The sequence below is a fragment of the Sturnus vulgaris genome, chromosome Z (assembly GCF_052056855.1).
Source record: "Sturnus vulgaris isolate bStuVul1 chromosome Z, bStuVul1.hap1, whole genome shotgun sequence".
NCBI lineage: Eukaryota > Metazoa > Chordata > Aves > Passeriformes > Sturnidae > Sturnus > Sturnus vulgaris.
This window is the reverse complement of record NC_142283.1, coordinates 37,950,675-37,974,740: the sequence shown is the minus strand read 5'-3', so window position 1 is coordinate 37,974,740 and position 24,066 is coordinate 37,950,675. Positions and strand designations below refer to the sequence as shown.

The 24,066-nt window shown below is 42.5% G+C and overlaps 1 protein-coding gene across 3 annotated transcripts in view; it reads right to left on the bottom strand.

Moving 5' to 3' along the window:
* Window positions 1-12,134: 12,134 nt before the first annotated feature.
* SLC44A1 (solute carrier family 44 member 1) overlaps window positions 12,135-24,066 on the bottom strand; it is a 73,120-nt gene continuing 61,188 nt past the window's right edge. The window contains exons 15-16 of one of the 3 annotated variants that reach the window (XM_088157066.1): window positions 23,358-23,438; window positions 12,135-13,101 (exon numbers count right to left, since the gene is read on the bottom strand). In XM_088157066.1, coding sequence (XP_088013192.1) covers window positions 13,096-13,101; window positions 23,358-23,438 — 87 coding nt within the window. In that variant the 3' untranslated portion in view covers window positions 12,135-13,095. Of the gene's footprint in view, window positions 13,102-14,448; window positions 23,439-24,066 lie in introns of those variants that run through there. The other 2 variants (XM_014882392.2, XM_014882391.2) reach the window with 2 other exon arrangements.

Here is a 24,066-nt window from a genome sequence, read left to right as displayed (position 1 = left end):
TAATTGGAAGTGAGACAGAAAGAGCAGCAATGCCATCAACTCTTGGAACGTGTTCTGCACATGATCTTTGGGTCTTTGGAAGGAGATAGGCTTGTTTAGATTTTTTTTAAAGGCAGTGAAAAGTCTTGTCATTGATAATTTCCACTGCCAAGCACATCACCTCTGAAGATGTACTCTAAGAGGAAGCCCTACTTTGCAACTACATTGAATGAGACACACTTCTTCTTTTGATAATTTCTTTCCCACCAAAATTCCATACTGTAGAGGAGTGGCCCCTGGTCCCTCAGATAACCTCTCAGAGAACCAGGGGTCTGAATCCACACTCAATAGAAGCCACATTGGCTAGCCAGGCTATCACTGCATTTACCAGGTATCTCTCCTTGCTGAATTTCACACAGTTGGTAGCTCCCTAGGCCTTTCATTCATCAAAGTCTCCCTGCAGGACATCTCATCCTTTGAGGGACTCAATGGCTCTTCTCAGTTTAATATCACTAACAAACTAACTGAGTATCTCCTCAAATGTCCAGGTCATTAATGATGATGTTGAAGAGGACAGGGCTGTGGATAAAGCTCTGTGGAACCCCACCAGTGACACCAGTCTGACATCACCCCATTCACTGTAACCCTTTGTGCCTGACACATGAGCCAGCTGCTCACCCATCACATGATGTGTTTATCCAGCTGTGGGCTGGACATTTTCTCCAGAAGGATGCTGTGATAGACAATATCAAAAGCTTTGCTGAAATTAAAAAAGATCACATTAACTGGCTTCCCTTGATCAACTAGGTAGCTAATGACAACATCTGCATTACCCTGGGAATCCCAGGATCCATTTCTGTGTAGGATGGGTTATCCTGTCACTTGTTCTTGCCTCTGCATTTTAGAATAATTTAGAGCCGTTATTTCAAACATTTGTCTTTTATTTTAAAACTGCATTATTTATTAGTTTAAAGTCTGATTCCAAGAGAGTGACAGGTGCCCTGTAAGTCAGCCACAGTGGTCTGCCCTTTAAAATTTTGTGAGGTGACAGTCCATACTTGCCATTCACAATGCCTCTTGTCTACCACACTAGGAGAGCCAAATGCATTCAGACATTTCAGGCCAGTCTCTGCACCTACTTTTTGTGTGTTTGGTTTTAAAGCCAGAGATTTTCCTTTCTACAGTCACACTGGACTGGGGAGATGGGCACAAGGACATTTTGCATTTGCAGGGTCCAGTAAAGGGTCCCCTTGGTCCTGTCTAGCAGTAGGGGAATATTAAACCCAGAGAGAATTCTCTTTGCAGTTTTGCTTTGCCAACAGCAGTTTCATCTGCATGTTTACAAGGATGGGCCTCCATACCGAGAACACAAAATAACAAGGCATCATGTTTAACCACAGCCAGCAGCTGAGCACCACACAGCTGCTCACTCACTCCACCCACCACTCTGGTGGGAGGGCAAAGAGAATCAAGGGAAAAAAACACAGTAAAACTCATGGGTTAAAATATAATATTGATCATTCCCCAGAGTCCCAAGAACACTGTACCCAGTGCCAGGGCCAGCAAAATATCTCCTTTCTAAGCAGAAGGCTATGGTATGATATTGGGATCAGGGGCTTTTAGAGGAGATCATTATACGCACCCCAGATTTTTTTCTTTGGGGGGAAACTTTCAGTAGTAAATATGGAGGAAAAAATCTTTGCACTGGTTAGGACATCCAATGTGGGTTGTCCTCTCACCACTTGTCCCCTATGAGTGAGTTTTCCATAATTTGCCTATAGAGCTGAGAACCAGACCAATCTTGTGGCTGGCATTGATAAGTTCCTGGTTTAAGTCATGGTTGCAAGAGAGTGGAATCCACGAATCTGAATTGAGCCCTTGTAAAGCATCCTTCTTAGGTGCGTGCTGTACTGGAGGGAGGTGTGAGAGGGACAGGCAGGATGGCAGCCAAAATTCACAAGGTCGCAGTTTAACACAGTGACCTACTCAAAGCAGAAGCAAAACAAACCAGTTGTTATGAATACATTTCTCTATCATCCTTCCATTTTAACAGTAAAAAAAGAAAATGCCAGGAGCTCTCAATAACCGTGCTTTTCTCAGCAAGGTAGGGAAACACAACAACCCCGATCTGGAGCAGATGGGAAGGTGTGAGTTTGTGGTTTTTCCTATGCTTGCTTTTAAAATCTGAGAATGCACTCCCCCTTCTCACTCCCCAGCCGCGGGAGCACTCTCCACAAAATCGCATTCCTGTCCACAAGCCAATAATTGCACACTCAAGAGGGATATTGGCTGTTTATTCCAGAGCTGCGCAAGCCTGGTGATATTCCAGAGATGGAGCGCGCCCTGCCGCACTTTTCGCTTCGTTATTTACACGAACAGGTTTGGAATCAGTGACTTCCCAAGCACAGCCCGGCTATCACGATTAGTAAGGAAAATTCCATACATTACATACCCCGGATATCTTTTACGCATGCTCAAGGGGAGGATCTTTCCCCCGGTCAGGGCTTTTTTGCTCTACAGGAGTGATTTTAAATGTTATGATGGACATAGTTCAGCTACAGGATACACAGACCTTGAATGTATTGCCAAGTTATCAATGTATGCAACAGACATACATCAACATCCCGATTTACTACATCCTCAAATCTCATTAGTTCCCGTATGTCCTGAATTAGGCGATGCCAGCCCCTCCCAGTTCCACTGATTAGGTCTCTTCTCTTGCTGATTAGCCTTGAAAGTATACAAAGCTCTTACGCCAAAGCACATCGTGACTCAAGGCAACCTTGATACCTTCCACATCCTGCGACAGGCGGGCAGGTCCGCCCTCGCCCCGGGAATGCAGGTTCCCACCGGCATAAGCCGTCCCTGCTCCGGGATGCCCCCTGGCAATGCCGGCAGCCGGAGCGAGGTCGGGCTGCCAGGGAGCTGCTCTGGGGCCGCTGGTTCGAGTTCGGGGCGTTCCGCAGCGGGGAGCCTGTGCCCACACCCGGGGTGTCATGCGGCATCACAACAATCACAAGAGAGAGGCTGTGCTGTCCTGCCGTGGGCTCTTTCAGGTCCCTTCCAACCCCGGCGTTCTGTGTCTAAGTATTGTGTATACGTTTTCACTTTGCTTAATCACAGAGCTCGCTAATCCAAGTTCTAAAAATAAAGTGCAAACATTAAAAAATATATATATATCCAACACCGCAGTGTTGATAGGAAACTGTAATTTCGCAGTGATGGCGTTGGACACAGCAGCAGCCACAAGACAGCCACTGGGCTGGAGAGCAGCTTCTGGTGTCACAGCAGCTTTGAGCACAGTGCTGGTATTAAAATGCGTCACCAGGTTTGTGCTGTCTTTGGGATGCTGTCCCGCCGTGAATTTTATTCCCCTGATACTGACTGTTTCTGTTCAGTGAGGTAGGTTTCCAAAGATCTAGTTGATTAGAATTTGGCCTTTAATTTCACTTAACCACTGTGAATTTAATTCTCTGCCACACTCATGCACCTCCTGCTCCTTCCCTACCTCTGACAGAATTCTTCAGAACAGAGGATATATCAATATAGGTAGGATAAACCCCTATATACCACCGAAATAAAACAGAATCAAGGGGGTTCATGAGAGCTGCTGGAAAGAAATAGAAGATCCATTATGTGGGAAAAAATATATTGCTCAGGAGCCGTCCTTCTATGAAGATGAAGGCTGAGTTCTTCAAACCACGTCATTTTTGTCATTTCCTGAAGTTGCTCCTCTCATGCCAAAGTGTCTATTGAAATAACCTTTGACCATATCAAAAAGCAGTGAATAAGTACATTTTCTCAGCCACTGCCTAGGAAGGCTTGGCCCAGAGCCACACAGTCCAAAAGTCACTTCGTATTTTAAAACCAGATTTTGAGAAGCCCTGCAGCCAGCCAGGACCAGAAAGAAGACAAGGCAGGGTGAGGAGGTAAACTGGGGAGGATCAGAGGCAGCAGCAAGAGAAAGCAGAAGAAGACAGGTTTCTCACATAAAAGCAAGTACACCTGCAAAAAGGCTCTGCTGCTGCCTGTTTTTGGTTTGGTTTTTTTTTGTTTTGTTTTGTTCTGTTTTGTTTTTAGTGGGGAGGAGGAAATATGAACTCTCACCTCCAGGGAGAGATGTGCTGGCATACTCCAGTGGAAAGACCAGTTACAGTGTGGAAAAGAAGGAGCATAATTAATGAGGTTTCCAGGGCTGTATGCACTTTGCTGGGTGGTACAGTCAGTTCCAGTCCCCCAGCTGTTAAAGCTTAAGGAATACTGTTCATCCAGCTTGCCACCTGCACCTCCCCTTTCATTATAAAAGGTTCCCAAATAAAGTTGCAGGCAAAGACTTTTGTCCCCATGGCACACTGCTGCTTGTGCCAGGGGCACTGCTGCTGCCATGCCTGCCTTCAGGTAGCAAGAAAGTGCTGGTGGATAGCAAGGCCCAGAGTGGAGGACAAAAGGCTCCCTAAAGCTGCTTCTTAGCAAGAATTAGCTGCTGCCCGCTTAATGGACTCAACACCTCCTAATCCTGCTTTTGCACTGCAGACTGGCTTGCCCTCCTCGCCTATGACAGGCATACACTCTGCAGGCACTGATGTCTGCGACAAAAAGCTGGTAGTCATCAAAAGGCGTGGTTTTATGAAACCCCTGCCTTTTGGCAGGAAAGTGGCCCGGACGCTGAGCAGGTGGCTGCAAACGCCCAGCTGATGGCACTGTGTGTTCGTCAGTCTGCCTGTCGGGGGGAGAGCGGTGGGTTACCTGTTACCTGCCTGTGAGCAGTGCCTAGAAGGATTGTTGCAGCGCCAAACACAGTCCACGACCTGTCGCTTTTACCCTCTAGTTAACACTGAACAGGGGTGCTGGCATCTGAAAACTTGGCAGAGGAGGAGGCTGCTGTGCATTCAGAGACCGTAGCCTGGGCACAAGCTGGAGCTGGAGGCGATGGCAAGGACAGTGTGAGGAAAAATCAATGTCAACAGAGACATTATTCCAGAAAGGAGACAGAGGAGTCCTGCAACTTTATTCATGAACAAAGGGAGAGGTCATGGGGCATTTGCCCATGGGGTTTCTCAAAATGTTGGAGGATACAGCCCCTTTTTTTTCCTAATTTCCTGGCTGCATCACCCTCTTCCTTTCCCCATTGGCTGAGGTACTTGCAAGGCACAGACTTCCAGATTTGCCTACTGTATGTTCTCCTTAATATGCAACCCCTTTTTGTATATTAAATTATATTCATATTCTATTAAATCTTCTTCTTCTCTCAGTTCAGGAATTTAACATGACATTGGCTGAGCAGCAGTCCATGTCAATTAGTAACATTTTCTGAAACTGATAGTTTCTCCCCTTACTTCCTTATCTAAAAGTCCCTGGCTCTGTCTATAAGTAGATTCACACAGTCAGTTTGTAAAGACACATTAATCTTACTCCTTTCAGCAGCAATCTTGGTTCTACTCTCGGGAGATGTGGGTGGTATGAAAGTCTGAGGAGCAGCTGGTGACAGCCCCACCCCTTCCTCTCTAGGACAGCCAGCTATGACTACAGCGGAACATCATCAGCACTTTCTAGGAAAGAAGGAGATGCAGCTGTCCTGTTCCACTTCCCCATGGCATCTGCCTGCTTTCTGGGGGAGAATGAACCATGCTGCAACTAGCCGGAGACTTCCCACGCCCATGGGAGCCACTGATCAGTGACGAAGCTCCACAGCTTGCACCTCTAGAAGATGTAGCTGTTGCTAGAGACCTAAAATGCAAATCAGACTGTCATAGTGCTCAAGAAAGCATATGTGCACTGTGTACACTTTCCTTCACAGAAACGGGTGACTACTGCTATGGCGATTTGGACATGCCTGGCTTGAAAACCTGCCATTTGCTGTCCAGCTGGTCAAATGGGAGGCTTTCTGGTCACTGACCAACATTTATAATTAATAGCATTTTTTACTGAACCCTCCTGGGGGCATGTCTTCTTTTGAAGTAGCTGAAGTTTTGCTCAGGCAAGTAGAGTTTTACTAAAGTTGTTGGAGACACTTAAAGTACTTTGTAAAAGCTTTAAAGAGCAGAGAGAAGGCAGAGTGATGGAAGTGGCAAATTTGCAAACATTTTTGCTGTTTTTGTGGTGACTTGTGTTGTCTCAGGGCTTCTGCCACATCCCCACAAGTACCCTAGACCTGGGTACCAGCAGCACTCATTGCTGAATTTCCTGTCCCCACCATGCCCCAGTGTCCCTCAGTACCTGCTCCTGCAGGCACCTCTCAGGCCCTGAGCTCCACAGCCCTCACCCACCTGGGGATGCTGAGGGTGCCTGCAGAAGATGGCCTGAGATGGCCGCAGGGGCACACCTGCCATTAGAAGAGCCTGCATCCATGTTGGTTTGTGTGCCCAGGGTCGTGGGGGCAGCTGTGGCCTCTTGGAGGACAAGCGGGGAACAACACGTGGCACTTTGCTCTGCTACTGTCACTAACTGAAGGAAATTCTAATTTTAAAATGTAATGTACTGAAAGCACTAGTCACTTTAGGGTGCTCTTGGTTTTAATTTAAGTGCAGTGAAATCCTGAAGGAACCAGTATCAGTCTTCCCGAGTTACTGGAGCCAGTGAGAAATGCCTAATTTCCTCATGTGTTCTCAAAGTAAGCACATCAAATAAATCGAAGTGTTTCAATTACAAGTGGACCCAAGACAAAACACATTCTAAGGAAAAGATTTAGGTTTCTTAGATCTGAATCTATCTACCCTATCTCTGAGTGAAATGTAGACAGATTGCACTTATGGGTTTGTTGCTTGTGCCAACGAGGGACCCAGCAATTAGAAATTTCTCTTAAATACTTCTTGAAGAACAAACTAAAACACACCATGCTTAAGCCCTTTGGGTCCCTGTTCAAATCATTTTAGGATGACATGGTTAAAAATGCTTGATCCTGCCTATCTGCTCTCCATTCTGCTTGTAGTGCAAGTAAGTGGGGAGGCACAGCCAAGTGCAGTTGAAATTCCACCATAACATTTTATATCGGAGTCAAGACCTTGGTTTACCAAGCACTAACTTACACAGACAGAGGAACTGTAGGATGCACATGCAAGCAGGTAGCAACACATCTGTGTCTTGTTGCTAGCATTAGGGACAAAGCAAGGGGATCAAAGTTTAAAATAGCAGCATAACTACATGGCCATAAACTACATGACTGATCCTGTAAAAGGGAGGACAGAGGTTGGAATTGTCCATTTACCTAGCTTCACTGAAGTTACTGGGGCAAGCCAGAGCTGCAGAATGCACACAGCTTCTATTTTCTGTCCCTGAGGACATTTGAACTGTGAGACACTCAAATTTGACATCTAGCTTGAAAAAAAACAGAGGGAGAGAGAGGGAAAGATGGAGAACTTTCTCCTGGATGGCAGAAGCAAGAGTCAGAGCACAACCATGACTGTGGGATGCCTCAGGTTCCAGGAGAGCTAGAAGAGGAGAGGATCATGGAGGCAAGGTTTGGGTGGGGGAGAGGTGTAGATTATACATGAACTCGAGGCTGGGGCCAAGGGCTTGGCTTTGGAAAATCACAGAGAGCAGCAGAGAACTGAATCAGAGAACTGAAGCACAGCTGGGTGATGTTTGGGTGAGTGAAGAGGAGTGTAAGGTAAACAGGTAGAAGGGAAGTAGCTGAACATGTGGACAGCAGAAGCACAGGTTGAGTTTTGTGTGTGGCATGAAGATCAACTGTCTTTTCAAAGAATAGAAAAAAATAGGACTGCAGTGATTGAGGTGAGGTGAAAAAGGTGACTCGTGTGGTCCTCAAGGAAAAAAAGAGTTATAAAAGAAAGCCACATTTCTGCACTTCTGTGAAGGCAATGTTGCATATATTTGTGTGACCACTTCAGGGAGCAGTAATGGATGAAGGATCTGACCCTTTAACTTCTCAGATCTTGCAGTGAATTCTGGCTGCACAGCAAAAGAAGATTCACAGCAGGAAAAAATACCCACAGCACTTGGGCTTGATGAGCCATGGCTCTCCTTAAGCACAAGAAGCTGGGGAACATGAAAGGGTGTTCTAATCCTGTCCTACACTTAACTGAAACTCAGAGGCAGCAGATCACCTTTGCCCCCAAACGCAAATTTTCTGCTACCTCCTGGAGAGCAATAACCTCTAGGTGCATCACCTTGGGTTGCAGTCTGATAAGCCAGCAGAAGGACGCAAAGACAGGAGCTGGGGGAGGTCAGGTACTGCCAATGCCAGTGCTTTGTGCACCATCTCCTGACTCTGGGCTGGGCCAGTTGGGAGGTGAGCTCCTCATCTGTTCACACTTCCAGCAGCACTCATAGGCTGGCTGTGTCCCATACAGAAATCATGCGAGGCGTGTGCACTACAGGCTGTAGAGGCACAAATGCTGACACAAGTCAGCCCTGCCTTGGAGGAGGAGGGGCACAAAGGGTTGACATTTGTCAGAAAGTCATCAAGCTGGCAATCGTCCTTTAGGCAAGAGGCTAGCAGAGCTCACAGCAGTCCGGGCTCATTGTGAGCCCACCCTTGGGACTGGCTTAGACGACAGAGGGGGTACAGAGAGAACAGGTCTCAGGAAGGGTCACTGGAAACCACACCACCCAGCTGCAGCACCACATCTCATCTCAGCACAAGGCTTTCCAGAGCTGGAGCTGGTCCAAGAGGTGCCTTTGTAGACTGGAGACTTGCACTGGGATTATTTTTGTGGGGAAAGATCTCATGTCATGGGCTCTAAGAAGATGAACTGCCCTTTGCTGGTTGTTTTTTTTTTTTTTTTAATTAGATTAGATAAAGAAAAGAGCAGTTTGTTCTTACAGGAGAAATTAGAGGATAAGAAATGCTGCCTTTTCCTTTCAGAGAGCTGCACTCAGTCTCCAGTTGGGACCGTGAGAGAGAGCACCATTGCTGGGGAGCTTCCAAACCCAGAAAGTGCTGTGCATCCATGCATGCTATGGGAAGCAGTTGTACATTGTCAGGGCATTAAAGGGCGTTAAATTACATTCCCTAATGAGCTCTGACCTGCTGGTGAGATCCAGCAGCCCAAGCTACTTCCATTTTCTAGGAGCTCACTCAGTCAAGCAAGGCCCATTTGGTCTCCTGATCTTCATGCACAGGGGTAAGAACAGGTCCAGTGCCCCACAGGAATAAATATGGCTCAATACACACTGAGTTGAGCTGAGCTATTTATGGAGGATATGGCAGAGCCAGTGTGCTGCTGAATAGCTGTGGTGCTTCTCCCATCTGAGGTCTGTGAGGGAAGCTGTGGGCAGCCTAAAACCTGCACAGCTGGCATGTGTAACAATGCCCTTCTGGCTCTGCTTGGGGAAAGGGGACATGGAAAATTTTCTCATCAGCATGGGTCTGAGCACAGAAATTGCTCCTGCTAACACCCAGTGAAAATCAGTTGCTGGCTTCTTTATAGTGTTGCTTAATAAAAGGCACAATGTGTTTCAGTGAATATGCATTTCCTGTGATGCTATTTTAGTGTCAAAATTACTCTATCAGCAGCCTGTTTAAAATGGGGTTATGATGGAGCACCAATCTTATTAGCTAATTGTGCTTGCTAGTCTGTGGCTCTGTATTTCACAGCCACATTACAATGGTTGGCTGATGGGCTCTGCAGCCAGGATACTTTTAATTCCCCCTGGATTTCATTATTGTGACTGCAAAGGAAGGAACAGAATAGCAGATGAAGCTATTGCTCTTTAGGCTTATGATGCTGCCTATGCCTTGTACTGAGCTCTGCCCTTAGGGTGAACGAGTTGGCAGGACTCATCTGGAAGAGTGAAAACAAAAATTTTGTATGCATGTGGGTTTTGTGATACAAAAAAATTTAACCCTTTGACTCAGGAGCAGCTGCTGGGGTTTTTTTCCAAAGAGTAGACTACTTCAGTGTGAAGTGCTAATAATTTTTAATAGTTTTCACCTGCACAAGCACATCATAGGTATATCTGGACATATGTAACATACTCAGTACCCCGTGATGTGTTACTACTGTCACACCAAAGTGCTCTGTGTCCTGGCCTGCAGCACTGCATAATTTCTTACCAGACCTTCCTAACATTTTTAATACCAGAACAGGCAGCAAGGACAACTTTTCCCCCTTGCAAAAGTAAGACACTCAAGGAAGGCTCTCTCCAAAAGCTCCTTCTATTGCAAATCCAATGATGCTCAGACAGCAAGGGCTCAATTTCTTCATATGACTTTTCAAAACAACTCCACGTAAATTTTTAATTATACACTATAAAGAAACACTCCACTGCCATCCCTCCTCTAAGCATGGCACGGATAATACTCTTGGATCCCTTCTGAGCTTTCCAGCAGCCCAGTTCAGAGGAAGGTCTCTGAGCTCTGGCACCTCATTTACTATTTACTGCCCTTTCTATTTTCCATTACCTTTTCCCTGCTTACTGGTTTTCTAGCTTGATCCCTCTAGAAACGTTCACTGGAAAACATCTGCAGGACCTCAGTGGGAGTGGGCAGAGCTACAAGGTGCAAATACACGGCTGCTCCAGAGCAGCCTGGACAACAAACAAGGTTTTGTCATTGCTGGGACTTACCCCAGTTGATGCCACGCCCCTAGCTCAGCAGGTCATCAATCCATTCCCTCCTTCCACCTACTTCGTTCACCGTGTCATGGCTGTAGCCCTTCTGGAGCCTAGCCCCGGTTTGTAGCCACACATCAAATATTTAGCTTATTTCAAACAAGAGTTCATTTGCCCCCATGGCTCAAAACCTCAATGCTTTTTACTTGCCTTGTTATGTGCTATTCTTAAAGTAAATTCAGATGGTAATTATGGAAAGGTGGGGGGCCCCGGCCCACGAATAGAAAGAAGTGAACAGAAATTCAGAGACTTGTGTATAGTTCTCCTACACTCTTCATTCAAGCTTTGATTCCTTATTATTTCTTTAAGAAGCTTAATAGCTTTTCAAGCTGTTCATTTTCTGGGAAATTCAGACCTGCAAGCACTTATGCTGTTTTTTTGGGGGAGCAAATTACATTTTTATAAAGCTGTCAAACTTCATCTTCATCATAACCAGCATGAACCTCACATGCTCTTCTGGCAGGCTGGTCTCCTGCTGCAATGCAATACAGACATTTCTGAGGTTTTCTTGTCCTTTTGTTGTCCCATAATGCACAAATACAACACCATAGCTTTCAAAAGCAAGCTGTGATGCTCCTTGCCTGGAGACAGTAGGGTTTCTGTGCCCATAAGGAGGAAGAACTCCTCTGCAGACCTCCTACCCAACCTTTCAAAACAGGCAGCAAACTCATGCTTTGAAATCCCTTTACTTCATTCAGCAATGTTCAACATTAGGTACTAAGGTTTGTTGCTGTCACTAGGGGCAGTGCAACTTTAAGACATTTGAAAGATACCCAGCACGCCTCCCAACAAGTGGATTTTTCTTCTTGCAGAAAGCAGGCAGTGAACTACCAAGACCCACTAAAGGACTGGGATCCTAAGGAGGAGATTTTCTAGAGGATTGAGTTTTCAGATATTTTAACTATCAGAAGAGGAATGAGTCTGAGGTGTTCATGTCTGTATCATTTCTCTTGCATAGGAGGCAAATTCTACTCAATTGCCTCTTGCAGATGTAGAGGTATTTTTAGATCCCAATTTCACACATAACCTTACCTGCCCCTATTTCATTCATCCGTTCTCCTGCAGTATCTAAGAACTGACTGATCTTTAATGTACTCGGCCTTCATGGAATCCTCATCTTTGAGGAAAGGGAGGCACAGAGACAGAAAGTGGTAAGTCCCAGGAAACAGAGAACTTTGGTGGAGCAGAAGTGTGTTAGCCCCAGGCAGGTGTCCAAATCTGAGCCATCCCTCTCCTACCTGGAAGCAAAGATGGGAGGACATGGCAGGTCCTGCAATCAGAAGTGTCAGACTACCCTGCTCCACCTGGCATTGCTAATGCCTAGCAAGTCTTTTTTATCCAAGGTTTGTATTCAGGACTTAATATTTAAAACTAGAATACAAGTAAGACCTATCAGAAAAGTAATTAAAAATGGGAGAGATTACTATTTCTGGGACTGTGGTAGACTTTTTTTCCCCCAAGGGCACAGGGTTTAGGTCTGTGATTTCTTCTCCAGAGGACTGCAGTGTGAAATATCTGCTCACCCATTTGTCTCCCACTTTATTACTGTCAGCTGAGGTAGTGAGATACAACAATTTCATAGCTTCTGTCATAGGCTTTATTTCTAGCTTTGACTGCCCTGGTAAGGGTCTCAGAAAATCTGCTCTGGTGCTGTATTTTCTTCCACATTACTTTTAGTGTATCTAAGGTAAACAAGAATGAACACTAGATTAAGATTATGGCAGTAGGTGTCAGAAAAACAGTCTTTTTAGGTTTTCTGTGTGCAGGAATGCAAGCTCCATCCATTTCACACATTCATAATTTAATAGTAATGATTCATAATTTAATAATTCATAGTTTAAACAGCAATTAGAAATTCTAAATAATCACTCCCTGGGCACTAGCTAACCTTCATTAAGCATCTAAATACCGGTGACTAAAACTGGGTCAGTGGCCCACAGTGGTGGAGGGAAGGAGCCATGCAAAGTCCAGCTGGGCTCCTTGGCTCAGAAAAGGCCTGTTTGCTGCACACTAGATGATGCATAAAGAGGGTCCCAACCGCTACACATGGCAGGAGAGCTCCTTCAGCAGCCAAGGACATGTGCTGTGTTGCTAGCAAGGAGACTGGTCCTTCATCTCCAGTGGAACAGCAGGGTCTTTCAGGGAGTGGGGAACTGAGAAGGCATCTACCTGTGCTGTTCTGCAATTGCAAATACCAGGAAGTGAGTCCCAAGGCTAAGTGGTCAGAGGTACGTGCCCACAGCATGAAGAGTATCTTGGCAGTGGGAACTGCTGTGGGGTTGAAGGAAAAATCCTGCTTCTGCAGCTCCAGTCTTCTCTTTCCAGCTCCCTGCTAACACCAGGAGAACAGGGTTTTCTTCCACACTCCACCACAGCAACCTGAAATTTTCCTTCGAAGTCCCATGTGCTATTCTGTTCTCCCTGCATATGCTTCTCTCACTAGCCTTGTGCAGCCCACACTTAGGTGCTTGTTTTTTTTCCCTCCTTGAAGTCATGAAACTCTTGTTTCAGAGCATTGATCTCTGCAGACAGTGCTTCAGTTCCTCATTCCTACAGAGGGTAAAGAAAGCTAAAAAGCTCCTATTCTGCAATTCCGACACAAGTCAAATACAGTGGAAACCAGACAGGGTTTATACAGCCTGTATGTTTCATACCTCCTGCCCCTAACACCTCTACTGATGAAGGGTATCTCTGGAGTATCTTTTGCTCTTTTAGTTTTGTGCAACTAAACCCATTTAGCCATACAGCTTCATTGTTAATAAACCATGAAATAGACACTCTGAGCCAAGGGGACATACCTTCAGTGGACCTGCAGACCACTGACATGCAGCAGAACACTGGATCCACAGCATGGACCCTGCCTGTGAGCAGAGGTCGATGTGATGGACTGTCCAGTCCTTTTCCTCCAGATGGTATTGACTGATTAGCCACAACAGCATCAGTCTCCGTTTCAGATGTAGCTGTAGTTTCCAGATAAAGTAGACCATCTCATGCAAATACATACTTTACATAATACGTGCTGAAGTGGTTTGTAGTAAAGAATAGAAGCAGAAGACATGGTTCAGCTTATTAGTGCATTAGTATATTAGTGTAAAAAAAATGGCATCAAAAATCAGATATATGCTATGCCTATGGGATAGAATGGAGAAGGAAAGAAATCTTTGTGACTATATGTGCCTCTGTTATTGCTTCTACTCACCATCCATCTTCAGACATCCAAGGTGTTAGAACAACTGTGCAGAATGAGGAGTGTGCACAGGACTTTGAAGAACAAGGGAATGGTGCCACAAGAGATGCTGTGCTGGGATATGTAGCATGGCTCATTATGCATAACAAGATCTCCCTCATGCCTCTCTACTGTTCATTGCCCCACAGCAATGGGGCTGCCCTGGTAAGGCAAAGCATCTTATGATCCAGTATGCTCCAAATAGCCTTATGAGCGCTGAGAGTCCTGCTTCCTAGGTATGAGCAAGGACTCTTCTGCATGTGCAACCACAACCTCACCTTTCACAGTGAAGAACTTTCCAACTGCTTCTGTGTATTACTGACCATCAGCAGACCCTATACAGCCTATTAGAGAGGCTGAGGAGTGTGGTGATGGGTGAAACTGTTAGCCTAAAGGGGCAGATTCCAACACCCTGGAGAGAAGCTGAGGAGTAGATGTGAGAGAGAAAGACAGCAGAAATATCCTGCCTTTGCTCTACTAAACCCTATTCACGCATCCATCTCAGAAAACATTAGCATCAGAATGCTCTTCTTGGTACCAGGACAATATGCTGAAGAGCAGGCACAGAACAAAGTAAAACTTCAGAAAAAGTTTGGCTTGCTTCTCAGGAACATGATATTGTATTCCTAGTAAGAGCATGGCTTACACACACCACATGGAAGATACAGAAATTTCTTTCTTACTTAAAAGGAAAACTTTATTTTGATACATTAAAAAATCTATACATTTCTTAGACTAAAATACAGTTTTGCATCAGTATCCTGGCACAATGTCAGTTTACACAGAAAATCTAAGATTAGATCAGCACTGTTAATTTCTTTTCTCTTCCTGCATTCACAGCTTGCAGTATAAAATAGTTTAAGTTCTCAAGACAACAATGAACAGTGTCACATTTACTTTTCCCATTTTCAAAGGAGGTGGCATTCCACTGGAAAAAGGAGCACTTGTTAGTTGATCTTGATTCAATATAAATCACTAAGCCAGTCCAGGGGTTTGATTGCCCTGTTAGAAGTATGAGTAAAGGAGCATGAAAAATTTGTTTCCAGATGAAGCTTTGATGGACTATGAGAATGCAAGTACTGTCAAGCCTTTAAAATCTGTTCAGAAGATTTTCCTTTTTCCTTAGGGTAGTTTCTGTAATCAGCAACACAATTCATTATACAGAAATAATTATTTTCTATAGGTACAGTATTCCACCTTCATTTTGCTCTGAAGAGCTCCAGAGTAAAATTAAAGTGGGACATGGGAGATGTTGCTGTGAGATGTCTGAATTGGAATGTAAATTTTCTTAACTACTGTGAAGATCCTGCAGAATATTTTCTATCTGCTCTCCATGGCTCCACCTAACTTCTGGCAGCTGCTTTCTGGCCTACATTAGAAACAAAACCACTTTTTGGTTTTCTCTTCCCTCACTCCCCTAGGAGACACTATGAAATTGTCTGTGGTGCTGTTTTTCAAATGAGAGATATTTTCCCATTTCAGTCTGAGCAGCAGGGAGGGACCAACTAACATGGAGGACACATCGTATTTGAGAGTTAAAAAACATGATTAAAGCAGGAACTCCAGTTAGTGCACAACTTCTGCTGGGTCAGCTTCCTAACTTCACTAAACCTCTTGGAAATAAGCTGCCCCTATTCCCACTAAACCCAGAAAGGAGAGGTGGTACACTTGAGGAATGGTAGCCACCTATGCTGCCAGCATAAAAAAGGAATGCTCTTAGATATCTATTTATAAATCACATACTTAGAGAGGCCATAGCTGTCTTTAGCATTACCGAAATTAGGGTAGTTCTGTTAAAGTCAGTTGGTACTTTTACTCTGAATTCTTGGAACTTTGGTTCTAAGGGGAGTCTCATGTTTCTGTAGAAAAGTACCAAATGCTTATAATACCAAAATCTGCTAATCACATTAAAATATGATGATTTGACCTCAGTGAGACAGGGGAGTAGAATCTGATGGGCATTTGCTGGTTATCTGCTAGTTCCGTTTTAACAGATGTCTGTCAAAAGAATGCCAGATAGTTTAGCCTCCAAATAGATATTTTCAGATCAATTCATGCTACCAATTCTCCTCAGAAATATTTTCATAATCCTGGTCTCTGAGGAGCTTTGGCTTGATTGTATCAGATTGCAAGACTCATCACAGCTCCATCCCAGACCAGAAATTTTGCCTTTTATATATGACCCACATCACAAGAGACGAGTTTCATCTCTTCTCTCATCTCTTCATATATAGAAGAAAAAAAAATACCTTGAGAACAGTATTTGCTATAGAACACAAGAAATACAGATTTACTAGTCTCGATAATCTTGTTACATGATGGAAATAACAGTAGAGATGAAATAGTTGGAAGAGCACTTTAAAATGAATTATTTAGAGTAAACTTCCATCATCCCAACAAAGAAGCTGAGTGCAAAAAATGCATCAAATAAGCCTGTTGGGAAACATGAGGGTTGTTTTGTTGTTTTTTTCACAAAGATGAAATAGAATTTCTGATAATGTGACACAAGCTGTTCAAGAAACAATGGGCTAGTGATATTTAGATTTAGTAAATAGTATCTGCACAGGCCAAGCCATGATTTAATAAACAGGAATGCTGTCAGGTATCTACTTATAAATCTTAAGACTGTTTCTTAAGATGACTGTGCCATATTCAATATAGCATGTAATACGCACTCTTAACTAAATGCTCACTAGATGGTGATGAGTATATGTCTGCTACATGCATTTTATTCTGACTCTATAACATACATTCATAGAATACATCAAAACCACTCAGAGCAAACCACTAAAGTGCATGCCCTGAGGGCACATTAAGTATATTGTCTCCAACACTGGCTGCTCAATTGCCAGAACACTGATACAGAAAGGGCTCAATTTTGCTTTATATCCCCATTATGTGCTGAAAGAGTAAGAGCTAACATCCCCTGCTCCCTCCATGAAAGGGAGCACTGTGGAACAGGCTAATTGCCTGCTGCAAAAAAAGCCCTTTCAGAAAGAAGTAACCACCCTGAGAAGATGCTGTACAGAAATGCAGGGAGCAAGTCTTGGATCAGTTATTGGGTAAGTGGGCCTGTGTACTGGGTTAGGCTGGATGGAGTTAATTTTCTTTTCAGCAACCTGCAAGGTGCTGTGTTTTACATCTGCAACCAAAACAGTTGGTCGTTGGTTGTATGCTTACACGAAGCTTTACCTGCTGCTGAGCAGTGCCTTCACAGGGTCAAGGCCTTCTCTATTTTTCACTCCACGACCCCACCAGTCGTTTGGGGTTGGGCAAAAGAATGGGAGGGCACATATCCAGGATAGCTGACCTGAACAGATTGAAGAAATACTCCACACTATATAAGGTAACACTCAGCATCTAAGTGGGGTGGGTGTGGTTCCAAAGCTGCTGCTGTTGGAGATTGGCTGGGCATTGGTCTGCTGGTAAATGATTGCCTTTGCTTCCCCCTCCCCCCTCCTCCCATTTGCTTACTGAACTCCACTTACATGAGTGTTTTTGTCTTTTCACTGCTCTCTTCTACCCTGCTGCAGGGACTGAGCAAGGAATGTGACAGTCATGGGTCTGCATTGAACTGCATTTTCCACTGTTAGTTCTCCCTTCTAGGACACACTTTCCCAATGCAGAAAGACCTTCATTTACTATGCCAATCTAAGGCCACATTAAGAAGCCCATCCTGGTTCTGGCAGCTGGGAGCTACTAGAAAGCAGAAGATGCAAATCTAAGCTGGCCATCCCATGTGTTAAATCTAGTTGTGGAACAGCAGTGAAACTCTAGAAGTGATTGGTTGCACTTCTAACCACAGTGATGGAGTAATATCAGACAAAAAAAATCCTACCTCAGAACTTTAGCTTAGCACCTGCTCTCCCTCTCATTCAGTCCAGATGATATCCTGAATCATTACCTTGGGAAGGTAAAAGGGAATGTGGTAAGATCAAGGGATAAAGGGGAGCTGACACTGTCATTTGCCACTCTTTTACTCAGCAATATGAAAATGAGACCCAAAAGAACAACAAAAAAATTTCTTCGTTTTGAAGAAGCAGTAAAGATGACATGGTGCTGTTCAACTTCCAAACAGAAAACATAATGTGGAAAAAAATTTAACAATTTAAAGAATGGTATGCCTTTTTTCTGTTTGAAACCTAACTGGTCAGAGGTTATGATGCAGAAACCAAATGCTGAGAATCAGCAATCTCAATGATTTTGTTTCTAAATCCAAATTGTCCAGCCTAAATCTCCAGTCTTTGAACACTACTCAATTCAATGGACTTTCTGAGATGATTTCTCTGTTTTAGCTGTCTCATCTGCTCCTCCTGCATTGTTATTCTCAGTGCAGCATCACTCTCTGCTTAGTCTAGACTGCTTCCCACAAAGCAGACCATACACTGGCTTTAATAACCAACAGTCAAAAACAGTATTTAATACATCACAGCTGGCAGACCCCAGCACCCCTACTGCCAAAAGTTATGCATGGGATTTATTTGCCAAAATTTATGCATGGCATTTATTTGCCAAAATGTCCTCCTACTCCACTATCCCCACTAAGAAAGGAAAGCAGTCTAAATTTGTCCTGAAAAGTTGTCTTTTCAGAATTCTGTCTTCTGCTTATCTCTGTGCAGAAGACAAAGCTGGAAGAGGGCAGATTGTAGTTTGTTTGCAAATGGACTTCAGAGGACATTTGAAGCTTTAAAGGGCGACTGGAAAGCCTGTGTCTGGATGGAATGCCTTTTTGGCAGGACTGAAAAGCTCTGCATGCTGGATATACACTCAAGAATGGTGCACATGTTTTTATTAAGAACTTTGTAATGATATAGAGTTCTCACTTAAACATTACAACTATCCATAGAAAACTGTTGCCTGTATCTTTTAAACATCATGTAAATAAACAAATTTATTTTTAAGACAGGATAAACTGCTATAAAAATGGTGCACAATCAAGTCATACAAAAATACAAAATTTGTTACCAACTGCAGTCCTAGTTGCAATTACAGAGAACAGTTCCCACTCAGGGCTTCCCAGTGAGTGGAGAACACAAATCTGTGGTACCAGTCATGGCAGAATTTTTTTATCAAAATGAGCAGAATACAAGGCTTTCTTCATTAAGCACTTCCAATAACCTCCAAACAAGATGAAAACTAGATTTTCTGGAAGCAACTGGGTACCTAGTAAGTCTTTTAGCCGTGAAAACCAGCTTCTAGGATTCATCTAAGCCAGTTTTTTAATTTGTGGTGCTAAACCCCTCTGATCTACACAAATACTGGTGTTGAGTACCACTGCTGTCTTAGACACTGGTACTGCAGGAATGTCTCGTCTCCACAAAACTAAGGCTGCTCCAGTGCTTCTTCTGGGCAAGTCTGACCTCTAACTTGCTCTGAGATGCCTCACCTGTGCTGCAGTTTGAATCCTAGGCTGAAGCTCTAGTCCAGTCAGCACTTACACAGATGTGTACGTTACAATTTCCATACTTAGAGAGCCCTCCTGATGCTAGTAGAGTTACAGATACAGTACACTTAAATGAGTAAGTGCTTCCAGGACTGGATAATTCTCTTTGCCTCCCCAATAGCTATCCTTTCTATATGTATCTCTATTTTTATACCTTTAAAATAGTTTGAGATCTGTGACATGAAAAGTGTAAATTGTTTTAACTGGCTTACAGAAGGAAAAAAAAAAAAAAAGGTAACAAATATAAGTTACCAAACGACTTCTGGAAGCAAAAGTGAAATGTTTTACTATTGCCAAAAACATAAGAGCACTAGTTAGCTAAATGATACTACATACTTTTTTAAACCTTCAGCAGCAAGTTAAAAGTCTGATAGTCTGAAAGGAAGCACAGTTAACTGCTTACTTACCAAACCTTGATTACACGTGTTGTGCCTGTCTTTACTAGACATACCTCTATACTCCATCATAAAGCTTCTGTAGAAAGGCTCTTACTCTTTCAAAAGATTTTCTGGAATGGAGTGATTGAACCATTGAGGCATCATTATTTGTAGACAGCTTGTATTTAGTGCAATAAGTTTAAAAATTCTGCTCTGAAATATTAACTTTACAATAACAAAAATAGTTTTCTTAAAAAAATGTTAACAAAAGGAATATATAGCATAGACAGATCATTAATTCTTAGCAAATACAGTTAAGCATTTACCATTTCACTATGCTGAATAATTGAATATTAGCATTCATATCTGGTGAGCTTCCAGACTGAAAAGATATTTATGTATCTAATAATAATAAAAAAGCATGTTCTCTTGTCATTATTTAATAACTTCAGATAACTATCCTGGCAGCTACACTTCCAAAGGAATGTTTCTCTGCCCTTTCTGGCTTTAGCCACCCACTACACTATGTACAAATATGGATCAAACAACAGGCAAGGAATGATCCCTTCTACCTCCCAGAGCTCTCTCATTAGATGAAATGAAGCATACAGTACTTTTTAATGTACAGCAGTACAATTAATTTCTCTTCCCATCCTCAGCATCTTTGTATCTAGTCATGAATTAATCATGAGTATGGCTAAGACTGAACTTTAACAATCTGTTATTTCACTTGCCCGTATCGAGAATCCGTACCCTTCAAAGGAACACTGCTGAAGTGTGAAGGAGGCTACTGAACTCAAGGGGAGCATAGAGGGCAATGGGTATGAGGGGTAAAAGTAGGGTAAGCAGGAAGTTAATTGCATATAAAAATTATCTGTCCCCATTTTGTAGGTTCTGTTTAATAGGAGATGCAAGGGCTCCCACACACCTAAATACCTGAGGAGTTGGTTATTGTGATATCTGGTACTGGTAAACAAAACTGCCCTGCCAGGGCTGTAAAGGAAAATAACTCCTTACAAACACATTTGAACTCAACAAATTTTTGCTGAAACCACCTCTTGAAAAAATAAATTTGAGATCTTTTCTTGATTTTAAGGATTTCTGTACATGTCCCAAATTTAATGCAAATTTAAAAGAAATTAAACAAGTAAAACTCTCAGCAGATTAGCAGTGTCATGGGAAATCTATCTCTAAACCCAGTCATGATTTCAGATTATCTTTACAATGATACTTCCTCCAGATTTTAAAATATCAAGCAGATAAGAATCAACATTTCCATGACCACAACAAATAATTTAAGAAATGGAACAATGATAAAGCTGCTTGTAAAAGCCACCCGTATGAAAAGAGTACATGTTTCACAAAAATAATTGTTAAAAAAAGTTTTAAATCCCTGTTCCTTTTCTCTGATTTTGGCTGTTTATTTTTATATATATATATATATATAGTATGTATGTATATATGTATATATATACTGTTTTGGAATGTCAATGGGTTCCAATATGGCTGGCTAGTTTCAAGATGAACTTGCTCCAGAGGCCTAGAAAACAAAGTCATACAGTACAGTCTTAGACAGATGCCAAAGGACAAGGAGAAACTGAGTCAAAGGGGGTCACTGGAAGCCATAAAGAAGGAAGCATAAAAAGGTGGGGTTTTTTATTGTTGTGCCCTGATACAAGAACAGAACTACCTAAAATGTTTCCTCATCTCTGCTACTAATATCTACTTTAAATACAACTGCACTTAGGGCATTTCACTTAAAGAAATAATTGCAATATCTAAGAAATATATATATTTCAAGGAAACTGAAGCAAACCAGTAAAGACTCTGTTTTTAAAAGAAGATAAAAAGGTAGTATAGATGTAATTTTCAGACATGTAATTTTGGGACTATGGGTACTATTGTTACATAACAGACTTATGAATGATCCTATTATAGATATGAGGTCCTCTATCACTGCTTTGGGGAAAGGTATCAGAAATTTAACTGTTGTGTCCCATCGTCATCAGGACGTGAGATCCTGGTATTTCAAAATCAAATCAACTGGAGTGAATGCCCAAAAATGGAAAACCACAAGGCCCAAACAGTTCCAAACAAGACAACCACATGAGAAGCAGAACTGGGAGTAATTCAGCAGGGGACTTCCACTCTGAGCCTCAAGTGCTCAACATCTTCTCTCAGCATCCTATGAAGACTTTCAACCAGTACCAGGCTAAGAGCTTAGAAAAAATTTCCTCTAAGAATAAGACCACCTTTAGTGGTGGTAATTTGCAAGTACTTGGCTTGCACTTTTACAAGGGTTGGGAGTGAATTAATTTTTTTAACATCCAAGCTTTAGGCAGTCAAGTACTAAAGTGTAAGTAGCAGTCTGTGCCAGCTCTGACAACAGCATAAATAAAAAACCACTTAAGGTAAACCAATTATTTGAAATAGAGTTTAACATAAAATTTTGAACTGAATTTTTTGTGCATATGACTAGAGAGTTTGCACACCGAATTCTCCATCATTTTCATGGCACATTTGCATTCATAGCAATTAACTTGCTCCGAAAATCCCAATGTTAATGTCTGCTTGACCAGCTAGAATTACTCCCAGAAGAAAACAGTAAATGAGCATAGAATTAGTTTTTTATATGTACAAACATAGCAGCATTTAGGCATAAGCAAATCTAGAAATTGGTATGCCATCATGAAATAGCAAAACACACAAAGCTACACATCTATCCAATCTACAGCAGGAACTCATTCCAGCTTAGTCAAAAAAAGCTCATGCAACATGGCTTCACATACATTGTTGAAAAAGTAATTTTTTCTGTTAGCATACACTTATTTAGATTCCATTTAGTTAAAAAATTATCCCCATGGTATGGAAATTAAGAAGATCCCAAACACTCTGAGAAAGTGATGATGGAAAAATGTTCTATTTGACAAAATCATAATGTATGATGACAAATCATACCTTGCCCAGCCTGGCTCTCCGTTATATGCCCTCTGTTCTCCACCTCCAAACTTATCCTCCTATCTGTTATCTGTACCATGTATAGTGTTCTTATTCCGGCTACTCAGACATGCAATGCCTTCCTAACAGGCACACCATAAGTAAAACAGGCTGCAGAAGCATAAATGATGCATTGTTCACTGTCTGTGCATCTGACAGTGTGAGATGGAAAGAGCACACAAGAGACAAGCAACATAAGTAGTTGGCAATAAAACAAACAACTGGGAGAAATGTCATTTGAGCAGGTTGAAAGGAATCACTGTATCCAATTCCTTGGCATTGTGTAAGATAATTTGGTGAGGGCTTTAAATACCTGGTCCTACTTTGCAATAATGGATGCACGCAGTAGTTTTCTTCTTTTGAGGCTTTTGCAGTGAATGTAAGATGAGCAAAAATTGTTCATCTCAGGGCTAAGAAGAGCTCTGAGAATCTCAGAGACATCTTATTTTTAGACTATTCAGCAATTGGGGCTGTCTGCATATACCACATGGCATGCACCACCACTAATCCTAATGAAATGATACTGCATTTGTTTCATATGAGACAGTTCCTTTCATCTTACTTTTACAGGAGATGGTCTCAGCTGTGACAAAAACTCTGCCATCCAGGTGATAGGCAAGCTCACAAACAGAAAAAGCAGAACATCTTGAGTGATACAGAGAACAAAAACTTCTCCTGAAGAAGTGCAGTCAGTAAAGACAAAGAGGGAGAAGAAGTAAAAGTGAAACTCTTGGAGGATCGCCACCTCCTCATCTGCACCTACCATTGGTTTTAGCTCTCTGCCCTCTGCTCCACCTCCCCGGCCAGCTTCTTTCATAGATTTCCTACTATTCTCCACAAACTCCTGGAAAAAAGTAATGAAATGACAAGTGCTTTCATAGAGAAAACATCAAATTTCAAGACAGAACTTCAAGATGTTGTAACTGCTCATCTAGGCAATTTGCATCTCCCACTTCTGCTTAAACTTGACCACAAGGTATCAAAACAGCCTGCCAAATAACCACAAAAAGTCTCCCCCACTTAATTTTGGAAACCAGACAGATGTTCGCTTTGTATGCTCTTACACACAAGTCAATTTTCACATTTACCATGCAATGCTCTCTTTATGGAGAAAGAAGGTAAAAGGCCGACTTTCAAAAAAAATTTAAAAAGCCAAAACCAAACAAAAAAAACCCCACAACAATAAAAACCCCAAACAAACCAGAATCCCATTTATTGCCTTGTATCCTGTGCATAATGTTAGAACTCCATTAAACAAACAGACTTCACGATAATTACTTGCAAGGTTTGGCTGATTTCCCTGTCCTCAATTCAACCTCCTACATTTTCACCATATCATGATTTTCTTTCCATGAAGACTAGAAAACGTGCTATAAGATTTTAAGCAATTTTTCTCTCTTAAAGGCAAGAATTCTGCAGAAAATGTCAGTAAACTTCAGCTGCTGGAGTTTTGTGATATTGACTGCTGACTA